General features: G+C 34.7%; 1 protein-coding gene across 3 annotated transcripts in view; it reads left to right on the forward strand.

Annotated features, from left to right (window-relative positions):
• The window catches only part of ZNF654 (zinc finger protein 654), a 94,945-nt gene that overhangs the window by 45,777 nt on the left and 24,469 nt on the right, over positions 1–24,699 (forward strand). For 2 of the 3 annotated variants that reach the window (XM_023238871.2, XM_045036771.1), the window contains exon 3: positions 10,229–10,310. In XM_023238871.2, coding sequence (XP_023094639.2) covers positions 10,229–10,310 — 82 coding nt within the window. Of the gene's footprint in view, positions 1–6,399; positions 9,690–10,228; positions 10,311–24,699 lie in introns of those variants that run through there. The other variant, XM_045036772.1, reaches the window with a different exon arrangement.

The raw sequence follows: 24,699 nt of genomic DNA on the forward strand, positions 1-24,699 counted from the left end.
GATGAAGAATGCCTTTGTTGGGCACATAAATAGAGTTGACACAGTTGAGGAAAGAATGAATGAACTTGAATATAAGTCAGTAGAAGTTACCCAGACTAAAAGTAAAAGAGAAAAATACATGAAAACAGAGCATTTAAGACCTTTGGGGAAATATGAAACTGTATAATATATGTCTACTAGAATCCCAGGAGAAGAAAAATGAGGCTGAAGAAATACTGATAAAGTGACAGCCATGAATTTTCAAATCTAATGAAAGACATCCAACCAGAGATCCAGGAAACTCAGAGAACAACAAGTAGGATAATTTCAAACCCTTACACATTGACCTGCCATCTAGATCACCTAGATGTATCACATTCAAACTCTGAAAATCAGAGAGGAAATTTTGAAGGCTACCAGAGTCAAAAGGCATTAACCTAAATTAGAAGACTAAAGATAAGAAATAGAGCAGAAATCTCAGAAACTAAGCCTGTCAGAACACAGTGAAGTGACATTTTTAAAGTGCTTAAAGAAAACAAAACAAAATAAACCCTCTCTAATCAAGAAGGAAAATTAAAAATGTTTTCAGGGGGGGCTCCTGGATGGCTCAGTCTGTTAAGCATCTGACTCTTGATTTCGGCTCAGGTCATGATCTCACGGTTCTTGAGATGGAGTTCTGCATCGAGCTATGTGCTGACAGCTCAGAGCCTGCTTGGGATTCTCTCTCTCCCTTTCTGCCCCTCCCCTGCTTGTGCTCACTCTCTCTTTCTCTACAAATAAACATTAAAAAATAAAGATGTTTTCAGGGAAGCAAAAGTTGAAAGAATTCATTCTCAGAAGACCTGAACTACAAAAGGTATAGTACAAATAGGATGCCAGACAGAAAATCTACCCAAAGAAACAAAGAGAGCTGGAAATGATAAAAACCGAAGATAAATATAAAATTGAATTTTTCTTATTTTTAATCACTGTGAAACATAACTGTCTAAAGCAGAGGTTGGCAAACACTGTTCTAAAGGGCCAGGTATTATTTTTAGACCTACAGGCTATAGAGTGTTTTAACTATGCAACTGTGCTCTTGTAGCACTGAGGTAGCCATAGACAATACATAAATAACTGCATGTGGCTGTGTCTCAATAAAACTTTTACAAAAACTGGCAGCCAGCCTTTGGGCCATATTTTCCAAATGCCGAGACTAAAGCAAGTACAGTAAAACCTTAGCTTGTGGGCATAATTTGTTCTGGAAACATGCTTGTAATCCAAAGCACTTGTATATCAAAGCAAATTTCCCGATAATAATGGAAACTCAGATGATTCATTCCACAACCCCAAAATATTCATATAAAAATGATTATAATACTGTAATATAAAACAATAAAGAAAATACAAAATATAAAGAAAACTAAATTAACCTGTATTTACCTTCGAAATCCTTCGTGGCTGGTGTGAGGGAGACAGAGAGAAGGCTTATTGTGTAGGACGACTTTCACTATCACTAATGGAATCACTGCTATTTATTGGCCCAGTGGAATCTTTTTCTGCCTGGGGGCCATTGGGTACACTCACATGGATGTTGACTATGGTACAGTATTAATAAACTCTTGTCGTATACTGTATTTAATGTAACTGGCAATAAGGCAGCAGAGGAAAGGGTCTATATCTGCAGGCAGCCTGACCTAGAATGAAGCAAAGCCTTCCTAAGCTTACTCATGTATGGAAAAGCAAAGGACTGTCCATAGGTACTTCAAAGTGACAAAAAATACACTAGTGCCAGTTGTGGGCACCTTCCAGTGTTCTGAAAAATCAGATTTCTGCCAGACACCACCGCCTGAGACTAAGCATCTGAGCATGGGAGACAATCACCCACAATCCCACAGCGAGAGAGAGAAGAATCATTGGCTCATTGTGTGACATTCAGCGTCATTTACTACTCATACTACTCGTATTGTAAGACATCGCTCATTTATCAAGTTAAAATTTATTAGAAATGTTTGCTTGTCTTGTAGAACACTCACAGAACAAGTTACTTGCAATCCAAGCTTTTACTATATTGTAGTGAAACGTTGGTTTAAAGTGAAAATGAATGACAAGAATACCACAAAGATTATTACAGTAAACTTAAAGCAGCATAATATTTGAAGGTATGCTGGGACTTCTTAAAGATATATATTGTAAATCCTAGGGTAACCACCAAAAACATTGAATACAGAGCTGGCCATATTAAGCCTAAGTAGAGATAAAATAGAATCATAAAATTATTCAGTCCAAAAACAGGTGGAAGAAGAGGTCAAGAGCAACAATGAACCAGAGAGAACAATAGAAAACAGTTTATTAAGGGGCACCTGGGTGGCTCAGTTGTTTAAGCATCCCACTCTTGACTTCAGCTCAGGTCACAATCCGTGGACTGTGAGATTGAGCCCCATGTCAGACTCTGAGCTGATAGCACAGAGCCTGTTTGGGATTTTCTCTCTTTGTCTCTCTCTCAAAAAAAAAAAAAAAAAAAAAAACAAAAACAAAAACAAACAAAAAAAAACAAACAAAAAAAAAAAAGAAAAGAAAAAAAAGAAAAACTAAAAAAAAAAAAACAAAAAAACACAACTATTAAGAGAGTAGGTCCTAATCTAAGCACATCAAAAATTATATTACATGTAAATAATCTAAGCCTATTAAAAACAATGGTTGGTTGGATAGAAAAAACAAGATCCACTAACAGGTATATATATCCATACCCCTATGTCCTTTTTTATGTGAACAGATATATACTTTACTTTTTTTTTAAACTTAATATTATATCTTAGAGATTCCTCCATAGTGATACAGATTTAGTTTAAGCTCCTGTTTATATCTCATAGTATTCTATTGTGCAGATGTACTATAATTTATTCAGTCATATCTTCTAATGATAGATATTTGGATTGCTTACATTATTTTCATATTCTAAATAGTATAATATCCTTTTGCATACAATTTTTTTGTTTACATTTTTACCAGTAGATTTTGGGGTGCTTTCCTAGAGTCTGTCAAAGAATGAATAGATATGTAATTTGCTAAGTAGTCCACAGTTCTCTCTATAATAGCTTGTCACATTTTACATTGTCACCCACAAAATTAGGCCTTGTTTACCTTTGACCTCACCAACTGAGTATAATCAAACTTGATTTTTCTGCTAAAGAGAAATGGCATTTCAGTGTAGTTTTAATATGTATTTTTTTTTATTGTGAATGAAGTTTAACATTTTTCTGCATATCGTTACAAACCATTATTTCTTCATTTCTCTTTTGATTTTGCTTATGTTTTTTAGACATTTTAAAAATGTAATTAAAATTTGTCAGTATTTCTCTCTTGCTTCAGAACCTTTTTTTAAACTTTTTTTGTAATGTTTATCTTTGAGAGAGAGAGAGAGAGAGAGAGAGAACGAGCAGGGAGGGGCAGAGAGAGAGGGGGACACAGAATCGGAAGCAGGTTCCAGGCTCAGCTGTCAGCACAGACCCGAATGCAGGGCTCGAACTCGTGAACCATGAGATCATGACCTGACCGAAGTCAGAAGCTTAACCAACTGAGCCACCCTGGTGCCCTTATTGCTTCGGAATCTTGAATTATAGTTAAGAATGATCTAAAGAAAAATGATTTCTCTATAGCCAAGTTATATGGGATTTTTTTCCTGATATTTGTAATGCTTAATTTTTTACATTTAAGTTTTTTATCTATTTTGAATTTTTTCTTGTTTGGAAGCTGGAGTGAATCAATTTTGTGTTTATATAACATTTGGCTATGCAATATGAAGAAGTCAACTTTGCCCCTACTGATTTGAGATGTTGCTTTTGTTGTATACACACTTTCACATGCAGTTGGTCTATTTTTGGATTTTTCCTTTCATTAGGCTATTTGCTCATCTGCCAGTATAATGTTGGTTCAATATAGAATATATTGGTTCAATATAGAATGTTGGTTCAATGTAGGTTCAAAATGTTTTAATGTTGGCTAGTTCCTTTTCATTGCTCTTGCTGTTTCATGGTTTTTCTTAGATATTCCACTTTGTAAATCAACTTGTCTACCTCCAGAAAAACTTGAAAGTGCTTTTACTGTATGTAAAATTTTTAATTACTTAAGGAGAATTGAGTGCTTAACTTATTGAAGTATGTACTTTATATGTTCTTTACATTCTTCTAATCCAAGGACACTGGAATAATAATGCTATTTTGTTGTTGTTGTTAATTTGAGAGAGAGAGAGAAAGAGTAGGGGAGTGGGGTAGAGGGGGAGAGAAAGAGGGAAGGAAAATCTCAGAGTCTGCGTGGGGCTTGATCCACAACCCTGGGATCATGACCTGAGCTGAAATTGAGTCGGACACTCAACTGACTGAGCCACCCAGGTGCTTCAGTAATGCTAAAATTTCTCCTTCCAACTTAAATGCTATTTATGTCATGTATTTTTGCTATATTTTAAAGCCAAGATGAGGGGCACCTAGCTGGCTCAGTCAGAAGAGTGAGCACCTCTTCATCTGGGGGTCATAAGTTTGAGCCCCATGTTGGGTGTAGAGATTACTTAAATAAATAAAACAAAACAAACTATATATATATATATATATATATATATATATATATATATATATATATATATATATTTAAAATAATAATAATAAAGCCCAAATGAGATTATTTCTTCATGCTGTCAAAATTTGTAGCCTGTATATTCACTAATTCTCATCGTAGATCCTTGCTAATTTGATTTCCTATGTGTTTGAAAACAGTTTCTATTTTTCTGTGGTTGTTTATACCTTGCTTTTGGTATTTGATATTTTATAGTTTACTGTGATTAGCTAGGTGTAGACTTAATTTTTATTAATCCTTATGGGATTTCTTGGGCTTACTGGATCTGAGGTTGGAATTTTTTCATCAATTATGAAAAAGTCTTCCTTGTTTTTGTCTTTGCCTCATTTCTCTCTCCCTCCCTCCCCCTTTCTCTCTCTTTTTGTGCAAATACAGTTAGACATGTTAGACAGATATACTCCATTACCTGTATCTCCAGTTCTTGCTTGTGTTTTTCATTTCTCTCTCTACATTGTACTCTAATTTAGTAAGTGGATTTCTTGCATTTGGTTGGTTAAGCATCATACTTGATTGGAATTTTCTTATGGTGGATAAATACAAAAATCCACATTCTTATATTTTAGTATGAAAATTACTTATATGCTACGGAGACCCAAAAAAGAATAGTAATTCTAGTTATAACTACCAAACAATCTACTATGTGTGTCTTATTTTAAGGAAGTGTGGTACCTTATTTCCATTTGTAATAGATGAGAAATTATGGTCTCATTTACAAGCATCCCAATGCCATAATATAGTTTGTTTCATAAATAGGGACTGCAGCAGTATTTTTGTTATGCAAGCTCGTGTAGCTCATAAGCTATGATGAATGATGGAAGTCCCATAAGTATGATTATATATGGCATAATTTTTTTTACTTCAAAGGCATGTTATTTATCATGTATTTGTTTTACTATAAATAATTTATATTTTATATAAATCATTTTGTTCAAGTAATTCTATTTTGAATAACAATTTACATAAATGAACTTTAGGTAACTTATAACTTGGACTAGGGTTAATTATACATTGATTAGTATATAGACTGTTAATATTAAATATGTATTATACAAACATTAAACATGATATTAAACATACTCAAAATTAGTATAAACATTATACAATAATAAATTTTTAGAAAGAAACCTCTTTTTTTTTTCCTTTTTTTTTAAAGTTTGCTTATTTATTTGTTTATTTAGAGAGGGAATCCCAAGCAGGCTCTGCATTGTCAGCACAGAGCCTGATGCAGGGCTCAAATTCACAAACCATGAGATCATGACCTGAGCTGAAACCAAGAGTTTAGATGCTTAACCAACTGAGCCACTCAGGTGCCCCAAGAAAGAAATGTTTTGAAAATGTTCATAATTTAAGTGAAGAAAAAAATCTTCATAATTTAAGTGAAGAAAAGTTGATGTCTCATATTTCAACATAATTGCCATAGTACACAGCAGAGAAAAACAAATCTATGAAGATCTTTGTTTCCTTTTAGATAATTGAAGGAATTTTGATGGCAATGTTAATAATAAAAATTAATAGTACTGTATTTTTAGCAAGCATCTATAGCACTACCACGGATTGTTCTAAGTGCTTTACAAGAGGTAGTTATTATTATTGTTCCATTTTAAATAAACGGAGGCATAGAGATATTAAGTGACTTCCCTAGGGTTACATATTAAGAAAATAGTGTAGGGGCGCCTGGGCGGCTCAATCAGTTATGTGTCCAATTCTTGGTTTCAGCTCAGGTCACGATTTCACAGTTTCGTGAGTTTGAGCCCTGTGTTGGGTTCTGCACTGACAATGTGGAGTCTGCTTGGGATTCTGTCTCCCTCTCTTTCTGCCTCTCCCCCACTCACGCTCTTTCTCAAAATAAATAAATAAACTTAAAAAAAGAAAAGAAAATAGTGTAGCTGAGATTGAAACCAAAACACTGTGGTTCTAGACCATGGGTGAGTAAAGGGCCAGATAGTAAATATTTCAGGCTTAGCTCATAAGGTCTCCGTTGCCACTACTCAGTTCTGTCATTGTAGTGTGAAAGCAGCCATAGCCAATATGTAAATAGATGAGTATGACTGTTTTCTAATAATACCTTTTATTGACAGGATATTTGAATTTCATATAATTTTAAACTGTCACAAAATGTTATTGCAGCTTTTTTTTTTTTTTTAACAATTTAAATATGGCTAACTATTCTTATCATGCATTATTCAACAGGCCATCATTGAGCCGGATTTAGCCTGTGGACAGTAGTTTGCCAGCCCTGCTCTAGACTGCTACATATATTTTGGGGTTCTACTTTGTTCTTTTTTTGGACTCATTTACCCTCTACCATATAGAGTTGTCTTCCATGAGGGCTAGACAACTTGATCTATATACCTTTTGTTGATCCTTTACACTGATCAGCAGGAAGTACAACAGGATTGAAACCTGAAGTTTCTCCTTCCACATATAATCTAGATATTTTTCCCCCTGGTGATTGCGCAAGTGCATAAATACTTGTTGACTTCCCTGAATCTTAATCTAAGGCAGAGCTAGGTAGATCATGTTGTTCTGTCTTTTTTTACTCTTTAATTACTTTGCATGTAGTTTTTATCATTTTAATATCATTATCAAGGAGTTGGGTCTTGTTATTGAGGTAGCTAATAGTGAGGCATGCGTAGATCTCTCTTTTGTAATGGTGGCTCCTCTTGTTCACATAATTCAGACGTTATATAATTCTGCATATTTTGTTGAATTCTCTACAAGGTCGTGTGCATCTGTATATTCCTATCTAGAGCACATTTTATTTCCACTAAGAATCTTTGTTATCTCTCCCTCTTTCAATACAATTAATTATCCTAACAGTCAATACTATCTAACCAACATAATGATGCAGTCCCTCCCCCTTCTACCTAGTGCAAATCTAACGCCTCCTCCATCTTTCAACATGTTATAATAGAGACATGTGTAAGGTACAATACTACAATAGCACAGAATCAGCTACAGAGAAGGAAGGGTGGTTTAGACCAAATTCCTAGGTGAAATTGTGTAAATAGGTCTTGAGGAGGCAACAAACCCAAAGACCTTAAAAGCATAGGAGTTAAGGGAATGGGGAGAAGTTTGCTGTGATTGGAGAGCATGACATTTGTGATAAAAGCTATGTGTGTTAAGTGTAGTTTTGAATCAGACATAAAAGTTCTTACACTGTGGTAAGGAATTTGTATTTCCTGCTCTAGGTTAATGATCTCAAATACCTATATAGAATAGGAAGGGAATGATAGTAATAAGTAAGTCAAGCAGCTAGTATGTTGGAGAAATAAGAGAGGTGAATGGAGACTGGCCAGTTGGAAAGGAGGTTCATGGTTTGTCTAAAGACAGTAGAGTAGATGCCCATCTCATAGAAGGATGCAAACCCTGTGTTATTGGGGCTCTTAGTTTTTTAAGAGCTCACAGAAATTTAGATTTAATCTGAAGTAGCACAGTTTTTAAATATTAGCAACTGACTAAATTAAAAAAAAAATACTCATACAAAACAAATGTGTCAGCTGAAGGTCTTTGCTTAAATGGTACAGTCCAAACAGCAATTTGTAAAGTCTGTTAAAGTAGTCAAATCATTCTGTGTTTTAGGACGATAACAATGGCAGCTATATTGAACATGGATTTTAAGTAAGTGTGGAATAATAGCAAGACTGAAGATAGGAAGGGCCTGTTAGAAGTTTAAAGATGAGATAGATGTGAATTAATGCTTTGTTAATAGGGATAGAGAGGAGTCCAAATGTAGGCTGTTGGAGCTTTTTCCATATTCATTGATAGTAAATTAAGAATTACAAAAGAGTTAATAATGACACATAATTATTTTTATTCCTGACACCTAAATTCTGTTTTACTTATGTGGACGCATTTGATTTTACCAGTTTGTTGCATATCCTTCTAGATACTTTTGACAATATGCATTGGTATTCATGTGCCCTCTACCCCCCCTTCACACAAATGATAATATAATTAATATATTTCTGCATCTTTCCTTAACAATATATCTTGGAATTTTTTTCTTATCTATTCATACAGATATAAGTGTATTCTCACTAAAATTCTCATTAAAATTTGCATTATATTTCATTGTATGGGTGTATTAGAATTCATTTACCCAGCCCCCTGTGGTAGACATAATGTTTCTCTTCTTTTGCTGTTACAAATAATCTACGGATGCATATCCTTATATATGTCTTTAAGCTAATGTGTGTATGTTTGCCTGATTTAGTTCCTATAGGTCGAATTGGCTAAGTCAAATGATAATGTGTACATTGTAATTTTTCTGATGATTATAACTGTTGCCCTTAAAAGAGGTAGTACCTCCTACCATCCCTCCAAGATATCAGAACCGATTTCTCTACATCAGAACTATCATAGAATATACCAACATTTTCACTTTTGTAAATATGATAGAAAAAGTATTTCATCTTTATAAATTTTTACTTAATTAAGTAGAGTATCTTTTCATATTTGAAAACAAAATCCACTTGTGTTTCTTTCCTGTGAGGTAGCCCTCTCTTACCCAGTTGTTAACTTTTTAAAAATTACTTGTTTAAGCCTTTTAATTAAGGGAAATTAGCAAAGAATCTTTCTCAGTGTATCATTTTGCTTTGATTGTTTTTATGTTTTTGGTCTGCTGACATTTAAAAATTTTAAGTAATCAAATTTTTATAAAATATAATTTTATGGGGCATGGTTATTATGTTATTTAGAAGAGTCTTTGTAATATTGTGTAATACTTGAGTGTTTTATATAATTTTTAAAAGTGTATTATCTCATAGTTTGCATCTTAAAAACTTCATTCTTTATTAGTGATTAATTTGGATTAAAGGCAAAGTGTTTAAAAAATGCAACTATAGTTATTCCTAGTTGAGGATCTTCTAGATGAATTAAAATCTAAAGATTTTGACGTGCTTGTCATTTGTACTACTTTAGGACTGCTAAGTAATACTAAATAATTTTTATAGTTTTTCAGCTCATTGATTAGGAAATAAGTCATATTTCCTCCTGTATGAAATTATAAATTGTTAAAGACACAGTATTTTCCAAAGACAATTATTTAACAAAGATGAACCACAGATTTGGGGCAGTCTGTCAGGAGTGAGATAGTCAAGGTAAGCCCAGAGTTTGAGAACCCACATGTCATTTATTAGATACCTAATTGGTGGCATTGCTATAATATAAATGTTGGCTGAGAGTATTCACAGTGGCCTTCTAATTTTCTTATATTTTTGTGTCAATTTTATCCATCCCTTATATCCATCTGAAAAAAATTAGATTTTGAATTTTCTCTGGGGCTCATTGTACTAGGATGAAGCTGGACTATGTCCCCAGTTTAAATCATCTTGGCAGGTGTAGCAACATTTTTGCCACCTGGTAGTTATATATCATTGCATTTATTTTTCTCTTTTTTTGGCATTGTGAACTCTGTGGGCACGAGTAATGTAATTGTTCATTCTATAATTCTAGAACTTAAGTATATTTCTTTATATTTTCTTTGAAGACACTTCTATTAAAATTTTATTGAAACCCCATATAATTTTTCAAAACTGGTTATTTTAAAACTAACTGATATTACATAGCTTTTATCTTTTAAATTGGGGCAAAACAGTTAAAGAAGCAATGAACATTATCATTTACTTAATCTTTCTAGGAGCTTCTTTGAGTTGCTGCTGTTCTTTGGAAGAGATGAGTTTTATGAAGAGCCACTAAAGGATATTCTTGGATCATTCCAGGTAAAACAGTTTACTCCTTCACATTTTGTCTACATTTAACACATGCCTGATTCTCCCCCTAAAAATGGTATATTGGTTATTTGTTGCTTGTAAGTTTTTATATTTACTAAGATGGCAATGCTTAGGATCCTCTTATACCAGCAGAAAAAGAAGGTTCTTAAAATTAACTTTTAGCTCTATTTCTAAAAACAGTTCAAATTAAGTTTCCAATTCTATATTTGCTAGACCAGAGCCTGCTGCTACCACCCTTGTGGGTTCCTAAGCACATCCTGCACATACACTCACACTTTTTATTGATAAAGACTTTGGTTTCATATCCAATCTAGAACTCAGCCCTAGTAAAAAAAAATGACTCTTCTTGCCTAGCCTAAAAGCAGGCTGTCTCATGTCACTTTTTCCCCTTGGCTATACCCTAATTTTCTCATTTATTTTCTTAATAGCCTTCGCAAGATATGTAATTTGTTTGTTTGTTTATTCATTTGTTTGTTTTTGGCACATGCTACAAGAGAGGAGGGAGTAAATCCAGAAGGGAATGCCAAAGATCCAAGACCTCAACTGTAGACACAAGAACATTTGATCTTTTTACCATTTACTTAAGAAGCAGTTCCTAGTATTGTGGCTCACTAATGTGTCCTTGGAATTATCTCATCATTATTCTCTGGGTAGAATAAAGGAAGATGTACTTTGAGCTCCCTCTAGGGGTAAGGTGTTCAGATGTCATATCTCACATTTATTTCTATTGTGTGTTAATAAGAAAGGCTGTCCATCTTTGGGAAGGAGGTCAGGTTAGTAACAGAAAAGTCATGCAATACTTTCTCTCACCTAGAATTTTTATTTTATATTTATTGAAAGAGATCTTGTAGACTGAATTAAAATAGATTTTTATGATTTCTCACTCCGATGCATACATAAAAATAGGAAAATTAGGAGCAGACTTAGTTGGCTAACATATATCTAAAACTTCCTCACATTCAGAATCTAACTCTAGATTTGTTTTTCCACCAAGTCTTCACTGTCTGTTTTTCTACACCCTTTTGTCTTCAGTGGCATAAAAGTGTTGATGAAGCAGCATTTCCTAAAATAATTGATAAAAGAACTAAAAGCCATGGGCACTGGGGTTTTAAAAGCTTAAGTTGGTTTTATGATTCTGTTTAACCAGCCAGCTTTGACTCCTGCTTCAGAGTGTTGTTAAATTACATTGACTGCTCTACACCCTCCCCATACCATTTGCTTCACAAGTAAAAAGAGTGCTCTGCTAGTCTCGTGGATTTTATTCTCAGTCATAAGTTTTCATGCTCTTTAAATGTCCATGGATGCAGAATGACAACCACAGCATGACCATCACCAGGCTGACTTGGATTCTAAGATAGCATTGGCTATAAAACATATTCTGATTTTACAGTTGTAGAAATACAAAAAAAAAAAAAAAATGCATCTTAGAATCAATGAAACTAGGTATATTACATATTCTACTTTATTCATTCTTACAATCAGCAAAAGAAGTAAAACTACCTATTTCTATGGAGCTTATATTCTTTTGATCTTGGGGTCATGAGTTTGAGCCCCATGTTGGGTGCAGAGATTACTAAAATAAATAAACTTAAAAAAAGAAAAAAAGAGCCTCATGCTTTTCCAACTGAGCCAGCCAGGTGCCCCATCGTGGAGCTTACACTCTAATTAAAGTTTATATTCAGTATTTAAAACTTTGTAATTTTCTAGTCCATTTTTCCTTTGATACCTGTGTTTTTGGCAATCCATTTTTGAATTTTTTACTATGCAGATATGGATTGAGTCTTCTGTATATGTTAGGCACTAGGCTCTGGGAAAAACAGCAGTAAGCAAAACCAGAAAAACTGTCCTATTGTGAAGTTTAATTTTGGTATAGAGACAGAAAGACAATAAATCAAATCTTTGTAAATTTCAGAGTATTTTATTTTATTAAAATTTTTTTTTAATGTTTGTCTATTTTTGAGAGAGAGAGAGAGAGGTGGGGGTGGGATAGAACGTGAGCAGGGGAGGGGCAGAGAGAGAAGGAGACACAGAATTTGTAACACAGAGCCCGATGCGGGGCTCAGACTCACGAACCATGAGATCATGACCTGATGGCCGAAGTCAGATGCTTAACGGAATGAGCCACCCAGGCGTCCCCATTTCAGATTATTTTAGAAAGCAACAAATGACTAAAAGAAAAATGAAACAGACCAGGGAGATGGAGTGCTGGCATGGTGTTATTGGGGAAGAAGATTTCAGTTGTAAATCAGGTAGTTAGGAAATGCCTCAAGGAGATATTAAATGAGCACTGATAAAGGAAACTGCTGAAGTGTTTATAGAGTAAATGAGTCACAGTGTTTGAATTATGCTTTAAATGTGTGAAATCATAACATCTCTGAAGGGATAAATTTTTTTCTCTTTTGAGCAGGGTTTCCAAGAGTTCTTGGTTTTATATCCTTTTCTAGCTCCTGCTTAAATTCTAAAGGCTACCCCTCCTTTTGTTCCCTTTTGTTTTTAAAACCTCTAGGCCAGTTCTGCTACTTCTGTTGCTGTTGCTTCTTCCTACTTCTTCCTTCCTTCCTACTCTGAATTTTCTTGAGCCTGTAACTCCTGCCTCCCAGGAGATTTCACCTTTTGTTCCCATTTTGTCCTCCATTTTCTGAACTGAGCTGCTGCTGTTTGGTGCTTCCCTGCCTGTGCCCTTAGGACCCAAGAAGGGCCAACATGTAGTCCATCATGTGTACTCCCCAAAACCCTTGTGTTTGCTAAGCTTTGTAAATTGCCCAGGCTTCGACATATCTCACAGTCTAGTGATAATCCCAGTGTCAGCTTTTGAAATGTTTTTAGATTTTCTACTAATGCAAACTCTATTTCCCCAAGTGGTTCATTACTGTCCACCTTTCATAAAGATTCGTACCAGCTTAAGTTCTTGTTCATTCTCCTCTACCATAAGTATGGCAAACATAATGCTGCTCACACTTTAAGATACCTGAGAATCTTGTTAAAATGCAGATATTGATTCAATAGTTCTGGGGTGGGGCCTGAGAGTCTGTATTTCTGTCAAGCTCAGAAGTGATGCCTAGGAGCTGGTCCCTGGACCACACTCTGAATTACCAAGAGATTAACATTCTTTGCTGGATTTGAGTTAATTATCCTTTCTGTCAGGGTGTGGGCTCTGAAGTCATACTACCTGGATTTCTGTTCTCACAGTAAGACCAAAACCTGGCCCTTAAATTTATTCTGTTCTTCCATGAATTTCTGATCTCGTAAAACCTGAGCTGCTCAAGTAGAAATTTTAAATCTTCTTATTGACTGACTATAATTTTCTCTCTACCTTATTCCAAGAGGAAATTCATTCTTAGAGCCAGATGTTCCATTTGCCTGCTTCTAAAAGTTTGCTTTCTTAACTTTTGGCTTCCAATAATTCTTCTTTACCTCAAAACAAAAAGATGACACATTTCTTATATGATGCTCCTACTTCATCATTATTATTTTGAATCTGTTCACTGATGAGCTTTCCATAGCCTAGTAATTGAATTCACCTACTAGATCTCCAAAACCCATTAATGTAATTAAAATTAGATTCCCAGTGAAATGACAAAAATAATATGAGAACAAAATTCCTTATGAATGTTGGAAACTAGGATGAGGCTCTATATCAAGTACTCAGGGATGAATCCATCTGGAGCAATGAACCAAACAATGCCTGGTTACCTGAATGTGATTAAACAGGGGAGAGAGACCTGGAAAGGGGGAGACCTTCCAAATGTTATCTGTCCCCTGCCTCCATCAGCTTATAACAGTGAAGATTGTAAGAAATACCAGATGGTGGGGCTTAGGTGTGGGGCCGATCTCATTTTTGATGGTGCTTCTGGAAAGTGTACCACATGTGCAGCAGAGCCCACAAAATAGGAATAGTGATGTGACTATGCTACCAATATTAAAAATGGGATGTATGGCTCTTCATGAAAGCAGTCCTTCCACTGAAAAAAATGAAGAGACGACCCAAACTAAATGGAACCTGCCCCAATATCCAGAAGTTAGAAATTTTTGAAAAGGGGTGTGGTAGCTGTAGCTTCTCTTTACTACTTCGTGGGTCATTGATCTAACAAATTAAACTTCTCTCTTGGTTGAGCTTGAAGGATTCAACAGAGACCTATTTACCCGTTAGTAAAACAGCTCTTTGTTCTAGATATTCTAGGTAAAGATGAATAAAGAGGTTAATACCAGTTACCGTCAATTACATGGTTAAGATAAGACAGTTTAAAAAAAAGAAGAGATCAGTTTTGTTCTTTCTTTGGTTAAGTTCAGGGTATCATCCATGAAACTGGAAGTGAAATTGTAAAGAAGGGACCATCCTAGAGAATGTATGGAGGTGAGATATTGTATGGAGATGAAACTACTAAATTAAAAGTATAGTGAAGGTGATCAACAACAGATTAGCTCCAGAAAAAAAAACAAATCAGTGAAAGAAACAGATCTCTAAAAATGTATTTCCAATTCATAGTTACATGCAGCCATATCTTATTATAGTCTTCAATTTTTAGGATAAAGGGAAGTTCCTACAAATGCAGAACTCATGTAAAATAGGATTCCCACAAAGGAAAAAAAAACCCAAAAAACAGGCTAGCAATGAATTTCTCCATTGTAACAAATACCAGAATAAATAATGTCTCTGGAGCTTTTCAAGGTAAAAAATACTATTTAATAATACACCTGCCAAGGTCTATAGTTTATGAGAGAGAGCAACAGAAAGAAATAGTCCAAATGCTTGCAGAACAAAACAAATACAAGTCTTTAAAAAAAAAAAAAAAAAGTATGCCACTGATTTAGAAATGGTCAAAATAAAGAACTTAACAAATAGAGTTGTTATAAAATTAAAAAATAGGACTGACATGAGGAAACAAGTAAAAATTAGTAGACTTGCTAATATGGCTATAATGAAAATTCTATTAATGTTAGAAATGATTCTGGAAAAAGAAAATAGAAGCACAGATACAATGATCTGGAACAAAAATCGCGGATTATGGTATTGATTGGATGGAGGTAAAGAAGCTAGAGAAGAATCAGGTATATTCTTGGGCATCTAAGCTGAACTAACCACATGGAGTAGTGCCATTCACTAAGTGGGCAGTGATTATAGGCAGAGGAACAGGATATAGAAAGAAGATAAGTTCCATTCTAGACAGAGTTTCAAATATCTTTGGAACATCCAAGTACTAATGCCCAATGATGGTTAGATTGGTGGGTCTACATATATTTTTTTTAACCAAGAATATGTATTACTTTGGGGTGCCTGGGTGGCTCACTACATTAAGCATCTGACAGTTGACTTCTGCTCACGTTATGATCTTGCAGTTTGTTTGTCGGTTCGAGCCCCACATCAGGCTCTGTGCTGGCAGTGCAGAGCCTGCTTGGGATTTTGTCTCTCTGCCCCACCCCTGCTTGTTCTCTATCTCTCTCTCAAATAAAAATAAACTTAAAAAAATATTTTAAAAAGTATGTATTACTTTTATAAATCAAGAGAAAAATAGATGTTATAAAGCTCCCCCCCGCCCCAATTTAGGGGAAAAAAAAAAAAAAAAAAAAGACCCTGGAGTAATCAGCAAATGCCAACCAATAAAAGCCCTACTTCTAGAGCTCGGCATGTGTTTTAGTAAGCCTGACCTGACCTCAGTGAAAACTATCCTCATCCCTTGGGGTCAATGTATAAGTCACAAAGATCTTTTTTTTGTTCAGAATAGAAGTGAGCCTTAGTTAAGCTTTCTTTCCTGAGACTCTACCCATTTTTAATCTACTTGTCCTTCTTTGGGTAACTGGGGGAAGCAGATGGGAGGAGGTAGGGGATACAACCTCCCAAACAAGAAGAGGCCCAAAGCTATCTTACTGCAATAGTGTTGAAAGAGAAGAACAGTAAGAATCAAAAGTAAAAGCACCAGCCACTAGAGAGGAGTTATGTCTATCCTGTTTCACTGGGGCAAGTGTTGATCTCTCCTAAGAAGTCAGAGTGTGTATATTCGTTGGCATTATAAACCAGCATAGCTCCCAGGTTTTATTTTTAGCTACTATGAAGTTTAGAACCAACCACTGACTTTCTCCTAAAACCTTTTGGACTATATTCCCTTCCTAGACTACTTGGAATAAGTTGCCCAAAGACTTAATTTGGCAAAGTCCTAATCTTAGTATTCAAAACCACCTTTGTAGTGCTGGTTAAGAGGCTTTAAAGACTATGATCATGTCAACTTAAGAGCAAGACATTTTGAGGGGCAGTTTCAAAATTGTGTGTCCTTATTTTTTTCTTCTCTAATAGAATTCCTTTCCTGTCTCTGCTCAACTACATTTTGACTACATAGGACTCCCTGCCCACCCCCCACCCCCCACCAGCTTTTTCACTGTGTACCGAAACACCAGTACCTCTGAATTCTATCTGCCTCTCCAGCTAGGCTGTTAGATCTCATAGGCAGAGACTACTTTCATCCTTGTGTCTCCAACATTTAGTGGTTACTAGACCCTAGTACTGATGTGTGCCAACACAAATAAAGGCTAAATAAGTCCATAGACATTTTTTTTCTTTTTTCCTTTTTTTTTAAAGAATCCCTCTTAGAGGGGCGCCTGGGTGGCTCAGTTGGTTAAGCGGCCGACTTCGGCTCAGGTCATGCTCTCACGGTCCGTGAGTTCGAGCCCTGCGTCGGGCTCTGTGCTGACAGCTCGGAGCCTGGAGCCTGTTTCAGGTTCTGTGTCTCCCTCTCTCTGACCCTCCCCCGTTCATGCTCTGTCTCTCTTTGTCTCAAAAATAAACGTTAAAAAAAAAAAAAAAAAAAAAAAAAAAAGAATCCCTCTTAGAGATGTATCATCATTGCTGAGCTCTAAAAAATAAGAAACAATGAAGTGTGTTTTCTGAAATTTACCTCCTTGTTCATTGGTTATTAATATACAGTGATATGGGGAACAGATCAACAAATGCATTCATGGGATGAAACCATCAAATATTTACTTATTGATTCTATTTTGACAATGTGTAGAAAAAAGAGAATTGAAAGGGATGGGGGAAAGATTTCACTGGCTATGAAAGAAACATACTTGACAAGTATGCCACATATTTAACACTGGAATGAAAGAGATTGATATTAAAATTAAAGTTTCAGATTTTGAAATAATTTTTAAAAATTATATTCCTTAGATTAACCTTGTGTTGAAATGGGTAAAGCTTTGATAGTTTTTCATTATATTTTTGAAACTGTTACTACTAAGATTAATAAATCTTGTATATTACCACCTCAGAAATATTTCACTTTCTCTGTGTATTTTTTGTTTTTAATAATCTGAGAAGGAAACACTTAACTTCAACTGTTGAAGTTCTATAATCACTTTGCATAGATACAAGACCCAGAGTTATTTCAGGCATAAAATATATAATAAATAAATGAGACAGTTAAGCTCAGGGGACCAAAAGCAAGCCTCCAAAAGATAGGGCTGTCAGCATCATATGTCAGGAAAGGCCAGTTTATCCTGACACATGGAACCAACAGTCATCTCAAAAAGTGGGTACTAAACATTGTTCAGTGATAGTTGTTCACACCATAGTATCCAGCTCTAACAAAGATCTTATATTCAAGCATCTTGCAATTTTGTGTTTTCAGGACCAGGCATGTAAGTGCCTTCAAAATCAGTAAGATTGACACTTTGAAAGTAGCTCTAAAAGCACATCAGGGTCATTGAGGCATTCGCTTATCACTGAAGGATGATTCTGTAGTGTCTTAATACATAATAACTAGAATTATCAGCATCTTAATGCTTGAAGTAGTTTGTTTTCCCAGATAAAATATTAGATCACAGAAAATTTAGTTGTAAAGAAGAACTATGAAGGTCATTAAGGACCAGAGAGGACCAGAGAGATACATTCATTCATCTATTCAATAATATTTCTTGGAGATTAACTCGCTCAATTTGTAGTATTGCTGGTACTGTGACCTGTTCTCTTGACTAACTCTTTGTTCTCTCTGCTATATCAGATTTTATATTTATTTCTTTATGTGGGAACCTATACTCCAGTAAACCTTGCATACACCTTAATTCTGCTTCAGGGTCTCTGTCTTACAGGGTAAAACAGTAACAATAGTACTTCTCTGTTGGCCATATTATTTCATTTATGATTTAAAAATGTTAATAATAGGGTCATGCTTTCATTAACTTGGCAATTACCAATTCTGAAATTTGGTTATGCCGCAGTTGATGGTTTTCTGTACTTATGATTGGCTTCCACTTCAGCTAAAACTTTGCTAATTTAAGTCACATTTATATTCATTACTTAAGATTTTTTAAATGTATAAAAATGTAATCATGTCTGTTAAACAGGGAACAATTACTTACACTTAAATATTCATTTTTTTTCCAAAGTCCCAAATGGGATATCTTAAATAGTTCACTAAGTACATGATTGTAGTTATTTTTCAAAATCAAATATATGTAATTTATAGGCATTAATGCATTTTTATAATTTTGAGATTGGGAGTCACCCTGGAAATTGTTGATCCAATAGTCCCTTATTTTACAGGTCAGAAAATTAAGCTCCTGTGGAGTCGAGGTTTATAGAAGTAGAACAAGGGCCTAAGTATTACTCTCAACCAGTATGAATAGATATAATCATGTGTTTGCAGTAATGTATATGTCAAAACAATAGTCTGAAGTTAAAAAAAAATTTTTAATGTTTATTTTCAAGACAGAATGTGAGTGGGGAAGGAGTAGAGAATGGGGGCAGGGGATCTGAAGTGGGCTCTGTGCTGATAGCACAGAGCCCGATGGGGCTCGAACTCAACAAATGGTGAGATCATGACCTGAGCTGAAGTCGGACGCTTGACCAATTGAGCCACCCAGGTGCCCCTAATATTTTTTTTTAATGTTTATTTATTTTTGAAGGAGAGAGAGAGAGAGAGAGAGAGAGAGAGAGAGAGAGAGAGAATGGGGGAGGGGCAGAGAGAGGAAGACACAGAATCAGAACCAGGCACCAGGCCCTGAGCTGTCAGCACAGAGCCTGACGTGGAGCTCGAACTCACCAGCAGTGAGATATGACCTGAGCTGAAGTCGGCTGCTTAACTGACCGAGCCACCCAGGTGCCCCTAAATTTTTTTTTTTTTTTTGGTTTTATTTATTAAAGTAATCTTTCTACCCAATGTGGGTCCTGACCTCACGACCCCAAGATCCAGAGTTATATGGTCCACCAACTGAGAGCCAGGAGCCCCTAAAGAAATCTTTATGTATAAACTTTGTTTTTTTTTAAAAACATTTTATTTTTAAGTAATCTTTACACCCAACATGGGGCTCAAACTCACAACCCTGAGATACAAGAGCTGCATGCTCCACCAACTGAGCCAACTAGGAGCCCTTATACTACTATCTAAATGCTTTGTTAACTTACATTCTGAGACCTCCTAAAGACTTGCATAGCAGAGACAGGAAGAAGAAACTAATGTGGTTATCTAAGTGATAGCAGATGAAGGCCTAGACTAGAGTGTAAACAGTAAAAATAACAGGTAGAAGCACATCACATAAGAAAGAAAACTGACATGATATTAGGATCAGTAGAAGACAGTTAAAAAAAAAAAAAGGAGACAGTTTTATATTTGATTCCAAACACAAATGTAAAAACAAATAATACCTAAAATCAGGAATGTCCAGGCTTCTGATAGCACAACCATCTAGGTTTTTTAAAAAAATAGAATATTCTCAATACATATATATGTATTATTTATGGATATGTGCTAATACTATATACATTATGAAACATAAAAAACATTTAAAAAAATGAAAGTAAAATAATGTTTTAACAGTATAAAAACTAATGATAGCAGTATGACTTAATATGCTTTATTTTTGAAAAATTCTAACACTTGGTCATATAGTCTGATTTTAAGGTGTTTGCTTTGATACTTGGTTTTAATATTTGTCATAGGTGAAAAATTTTCTCAACTGTGATACTGAGTTTAAATTCCTTCCACCCAAATTACAAAGAGTTGTTGAAATTTGACTACTAAATTTCTATTGTTACTGACATCAATGTTTTGATACTAACCATATTTAACATATGACTCTGAAAGCCCATTAAAATGCTCCAGTTGAAAGGTTTTTCAACAAAAAATTCTAGTTTAAGTTTTTTAATACAAACATTGTAAGTGACATACTGATTTTGGCAACAGCAAACCTGCAAGAATGTAAACACTTCCAAATATTCATTTTAAATGATTTTCTCCATAACTTTCTTTTGAAAAGCAGTAACTTTTTCACTGTTATACTGTCCTCTTTATATGGGCAAACTCAGAATGTTTATTTTTTAAAAACATTAGGTAAATATTCCTTAGGAACTTACCACAGAAAAGAACAGCAAATGTGTAATGTTATCTTTTTGAAAAAGAAAACTACGTAACAACTTTAAATTTTACAACTTTTTGAAATGCTTTGCCATGAGATAACCAATGGAAGTGTAATAATAAAAGTTATGATCATTCTCCTCTTATTATAAAGTATTGTAAAGATTTTACTGTATTTTAAAGGCTCTGTTTTTATAACATTACCCACATTGAAGACCTTTTAAAAATTTTTTGCTTTGATTTGCTACAATAGCTTGCTTTATGAGTGAATTTGATATGGTATTCTACAGTTTTGCTCTGGAAGCTGCATTCAAAATAAGACAAATACTGCATAATGTTTCTGATTACATGGATTTCCATAAAACTCGATTCTGATTAAAAAGTTATTATTGAGAATTTATCTCTTCTGGTATACCTTTCCTTTCTTGGCTCTGTTTGAACATGCTTTTAACTACCTAAGAAGTAAGATGTCAGCCCTTAATAACACAAGGCTCCCTCTTACATGATAAATATCAGAAGAGTTGACTGGTACTGATTTTCAGTACTGCAGGAGAAGGAATTAACTTTATTATGGATTGAGGTAGCTAGTACAGGCTTCTCAGGGAAAAGCAGGATTATGGAAAGATAGGAAAGTAGATTGGTTTACTGGAAGATTTCAATAGGTTTGTAGGAAGTTGTAGGAGAAAAAGAGTAAGTGATATGAGAAAAGCATAAGCAAGAAAGTACATGGTGAATTTGAGACATGGAGGAGACCAGGCTGGAGGATTCATGATGTTGAATAGCTGAATGAGTTAGGTAGGTAAGTGCAGAGATCCTTAAATATGAAGTTCAGTCATTAAGAATTTCATCCTCTGGAAAAAAAAAAGAATTTCATTTTATGATGAGCTGCTGAGGAGTTCAGATCAAGAACACTGAATATACAGCTTTGCAGACATGTGGGGGGGGGGGGCAATTCTAATGAGGTAACAAGTTCAGGGAAGAAAATTCTTCTGGAACAAAACATTAAGTTTGCACCACAATAGATTCTGAAAGAAAAGTGAAGGAGGGGGTTTTGTTTTCTACCTTTGGCAAAAACACAAGGTTGAATGGAAGTTTCTGAGGGAACATTTAGCACAGTGTGATGGGTATCAATGATAGTAGACAGATGACTTAATAAAGGATTAGGTTAATGTACAGGTCCAAATTTTTAAGTAAACATTGTAAAAATATATATAATAAGCATATATAGGAAAGATAGTTGTGAATTCTATAGTGACTTAAGTGCTTCCTTTTTCGCTTTGGAGGCTTTTGAATTGCGTATCATCCACAAAAGCCACCATACTATCTAAGGAAGGAGGAGCCAAAATATACTTACAAACTTACTTGTTCTCTCATCCCATGTCTTTTTTTTTTTTTCCATCCCATGTCTTTTTAAATAAACCAAAATGAAATCTTCATTTCATCTCTATTTCCTGTCCAGAGCCATTTCCCATAGAAAATGGTCTCTAAAATAAGGTGCATTTGCCTCAATAAGTGCGCACACACACACACACACACACACACACACAAAACAAAACTCTCCCATACAATTTTTATCTTAGAAAAATGAACTTAAGCTAATTGACTAATTTTTAATAGAAGGATTGATAGGAGTACAAGTATATACTTTCTAGCATAAACATTTATGAAAGTACACACTCAATGTAGAAAGTATAATCAGAAAGTTATGTCAGAGTTGACTCTGGGGTGGGGGTTGTTAAATATACAGTGTATCAGCGCTTTCCTCTAGAAATTTTGATTTAGTATATTTGAACTGGTGCTTGGGAATCTGTTTTTTAACAAGACCTCCAAGTATTTATTTTTCAGCCATGTTTAGGAGATTAGCAATAGACCTATTTCACGAAGTCCAATTCTGGGTCTCACAATGCTAAGGGCTGTGTGATTGGTACCTCACCTATTGTGAGACAGCTAGAAAGATGGGTTGTCCAAGAGCTCAGCAGCAGAGCTAAAGCTCACCAGTGATTCAGGGACTAGCATCCAGCTCACCTTATGTCTTGTACTTTTATTGAACCAAAGCCAGCTTACAGTAGTTGAATTTTAGGGGTAGCAGTATGTGTGTCTAGAGTAATATAGGAGTTGATTCACCTTTAGGTTTGAAGTCAATGATTGTTTTAAAGCTGTTATCACAGATTTTTACTATGTTCCATGTGTTTAAAACAAATCATGGCTGATCAGAAAACTTTATATCTTGTTTTTATGAATGCTATATAAACATGCTGACACATGGAAATGTAGAAATTAATTTTCTGCTAAGGCATTTGGGTGTGCAAAGATAAAATAGTTATCCAAAATGTTAAAAAATACTAGAAGATATAATAGCTAACATTTATTAAGTGCTTACTATGTGCCAGGCACTGTACTAAGTAAGCACTTTCAATACTGTATATTTAAACCTCACAACAATCCTATGAAGTAGGTGTTTTTAGTAACCATTCTGCAGATGAGTTAACTGAAGGAGCACAGAGAGGTTAAGTAACTTGCCCATTATTTATACAGTTTTGTTTGCTTGCTTGCTTGCTTGCTTGCTCATTTTAATTTGGGAATATTCTAAATAACTTCTAGAAGACACTTATTTTCATGTTATGACTTAATTATCTGTTGACTTCTTTGACTAAATGATTCTTTATCTTGAAACTTGATTCTTCTACTGCCTTGTTCTTTCATGAAACAAATAAAACCTCTTTTTGTGTATCTTAACAAGGAATAAGAAGTGGCATATAGATACTACTTTGGAACATTCAAATGATGAAAGAACATGACAAATAAAAGCAAAGTGTTTACTGCCACTTTGAACATGTAGCCTGATGATTTATATCATAAGTAAAATTTGTAATGGTGTATTGTTTAAGCTTTGCTTATAACTTACTAAGTTTTTAATGTCTGAAGGATATTTTGAGCACAGAAAGAAATTTTGGCAATTATTTGTGTTTTAATTGATGTGCCATTTATTCAAATTTTTAACATTGCCAATTTCAATGCCCAGTTTTTTCCTTAAGGCTGTAAGCTCGATGTATGCATTAAAAAATATGTATCTATTTATACCCTCACTAGGCCTTCAGTTAATCTTTTAATTATCAAATTAAATTCCCTGAAACATTTTAGAAACAATACCAAGGTATGTAATGAATCAAAAAAGCATAATCAAATAATCAAATCTCGTAAACCTAAATCTAAGAAATCAAATTTATAAATTCAGTCAACCAAGTTCTCCTAAATATTAAGCTTTGTTTACAAACTTGTTACATAATTCATATTATAATCACAAGTCTAAGATAAAAGATTCTCTAAAAATATTTCAAACATCTTTAAAAAAATCCCAGAAAATACATAGACAAATTATCAGTTAATGCCCAACCTATCAGTACATCTTTATCTTAAAACTAATGTAAAGTCTTCGTATTATAGGTTGGATTCATTCCTTCAGCCTGCCATTTCTTTATCCCAAGACTACAAATCTGCTAATAGAACAATAATGCAATAGAATTTCCATCTTCTAGCCTTCCATCACAACTAGGCGTATACATTTGGGATCAGAGCAGGGGACCTGTGTGTCTGCCAAACACAGTCTGCATTGGACAGGGACCCTTCTACCTCTTTCTTATAGTCAGGTTCTTGCTTGCCATTGTTAACAGAAGCTTTATGAGCCCTCACATAAACTGAACATTTAAGTTTTACATTTTTGCAACCTGGTTCTTTTCCTAGAAATGATGCATCCTGTAAGTTTTTCCCTTAGGTTTTAAAACCTGGTTCTTTTCCTAGAAATGATGCATCCCTTAAGTTTTTCCCTTGGGTTACACTTAATCCCTATTATAATTGGATTTTCTAAGTCCAATTATGTAGAAACTCCGTAACCTTTGGCATTAAAGCCTATTTGTGTACTGATGGGGTTTTGACACCCTACTTAGGTTACTATAGCAACCCTTTCTCTTTTATAATTTAATAGCTGACTCATTGACCATCAGTCATTTTATTGACAAGGATGATCAAGTTTAGTT

This window comes from Felis catus, chromosome C2, assembly GCF_018350175.1.
Source record: "Felis catus isolate Fca126 chromosome C2, F.catus_Fca126_mat1.0, whole genome shotgun sequence".
NCBI lineage: Eukaryota > Metazoa > Chordata > Mammalia > Carnivora > Felidae > Felis > Felis catus.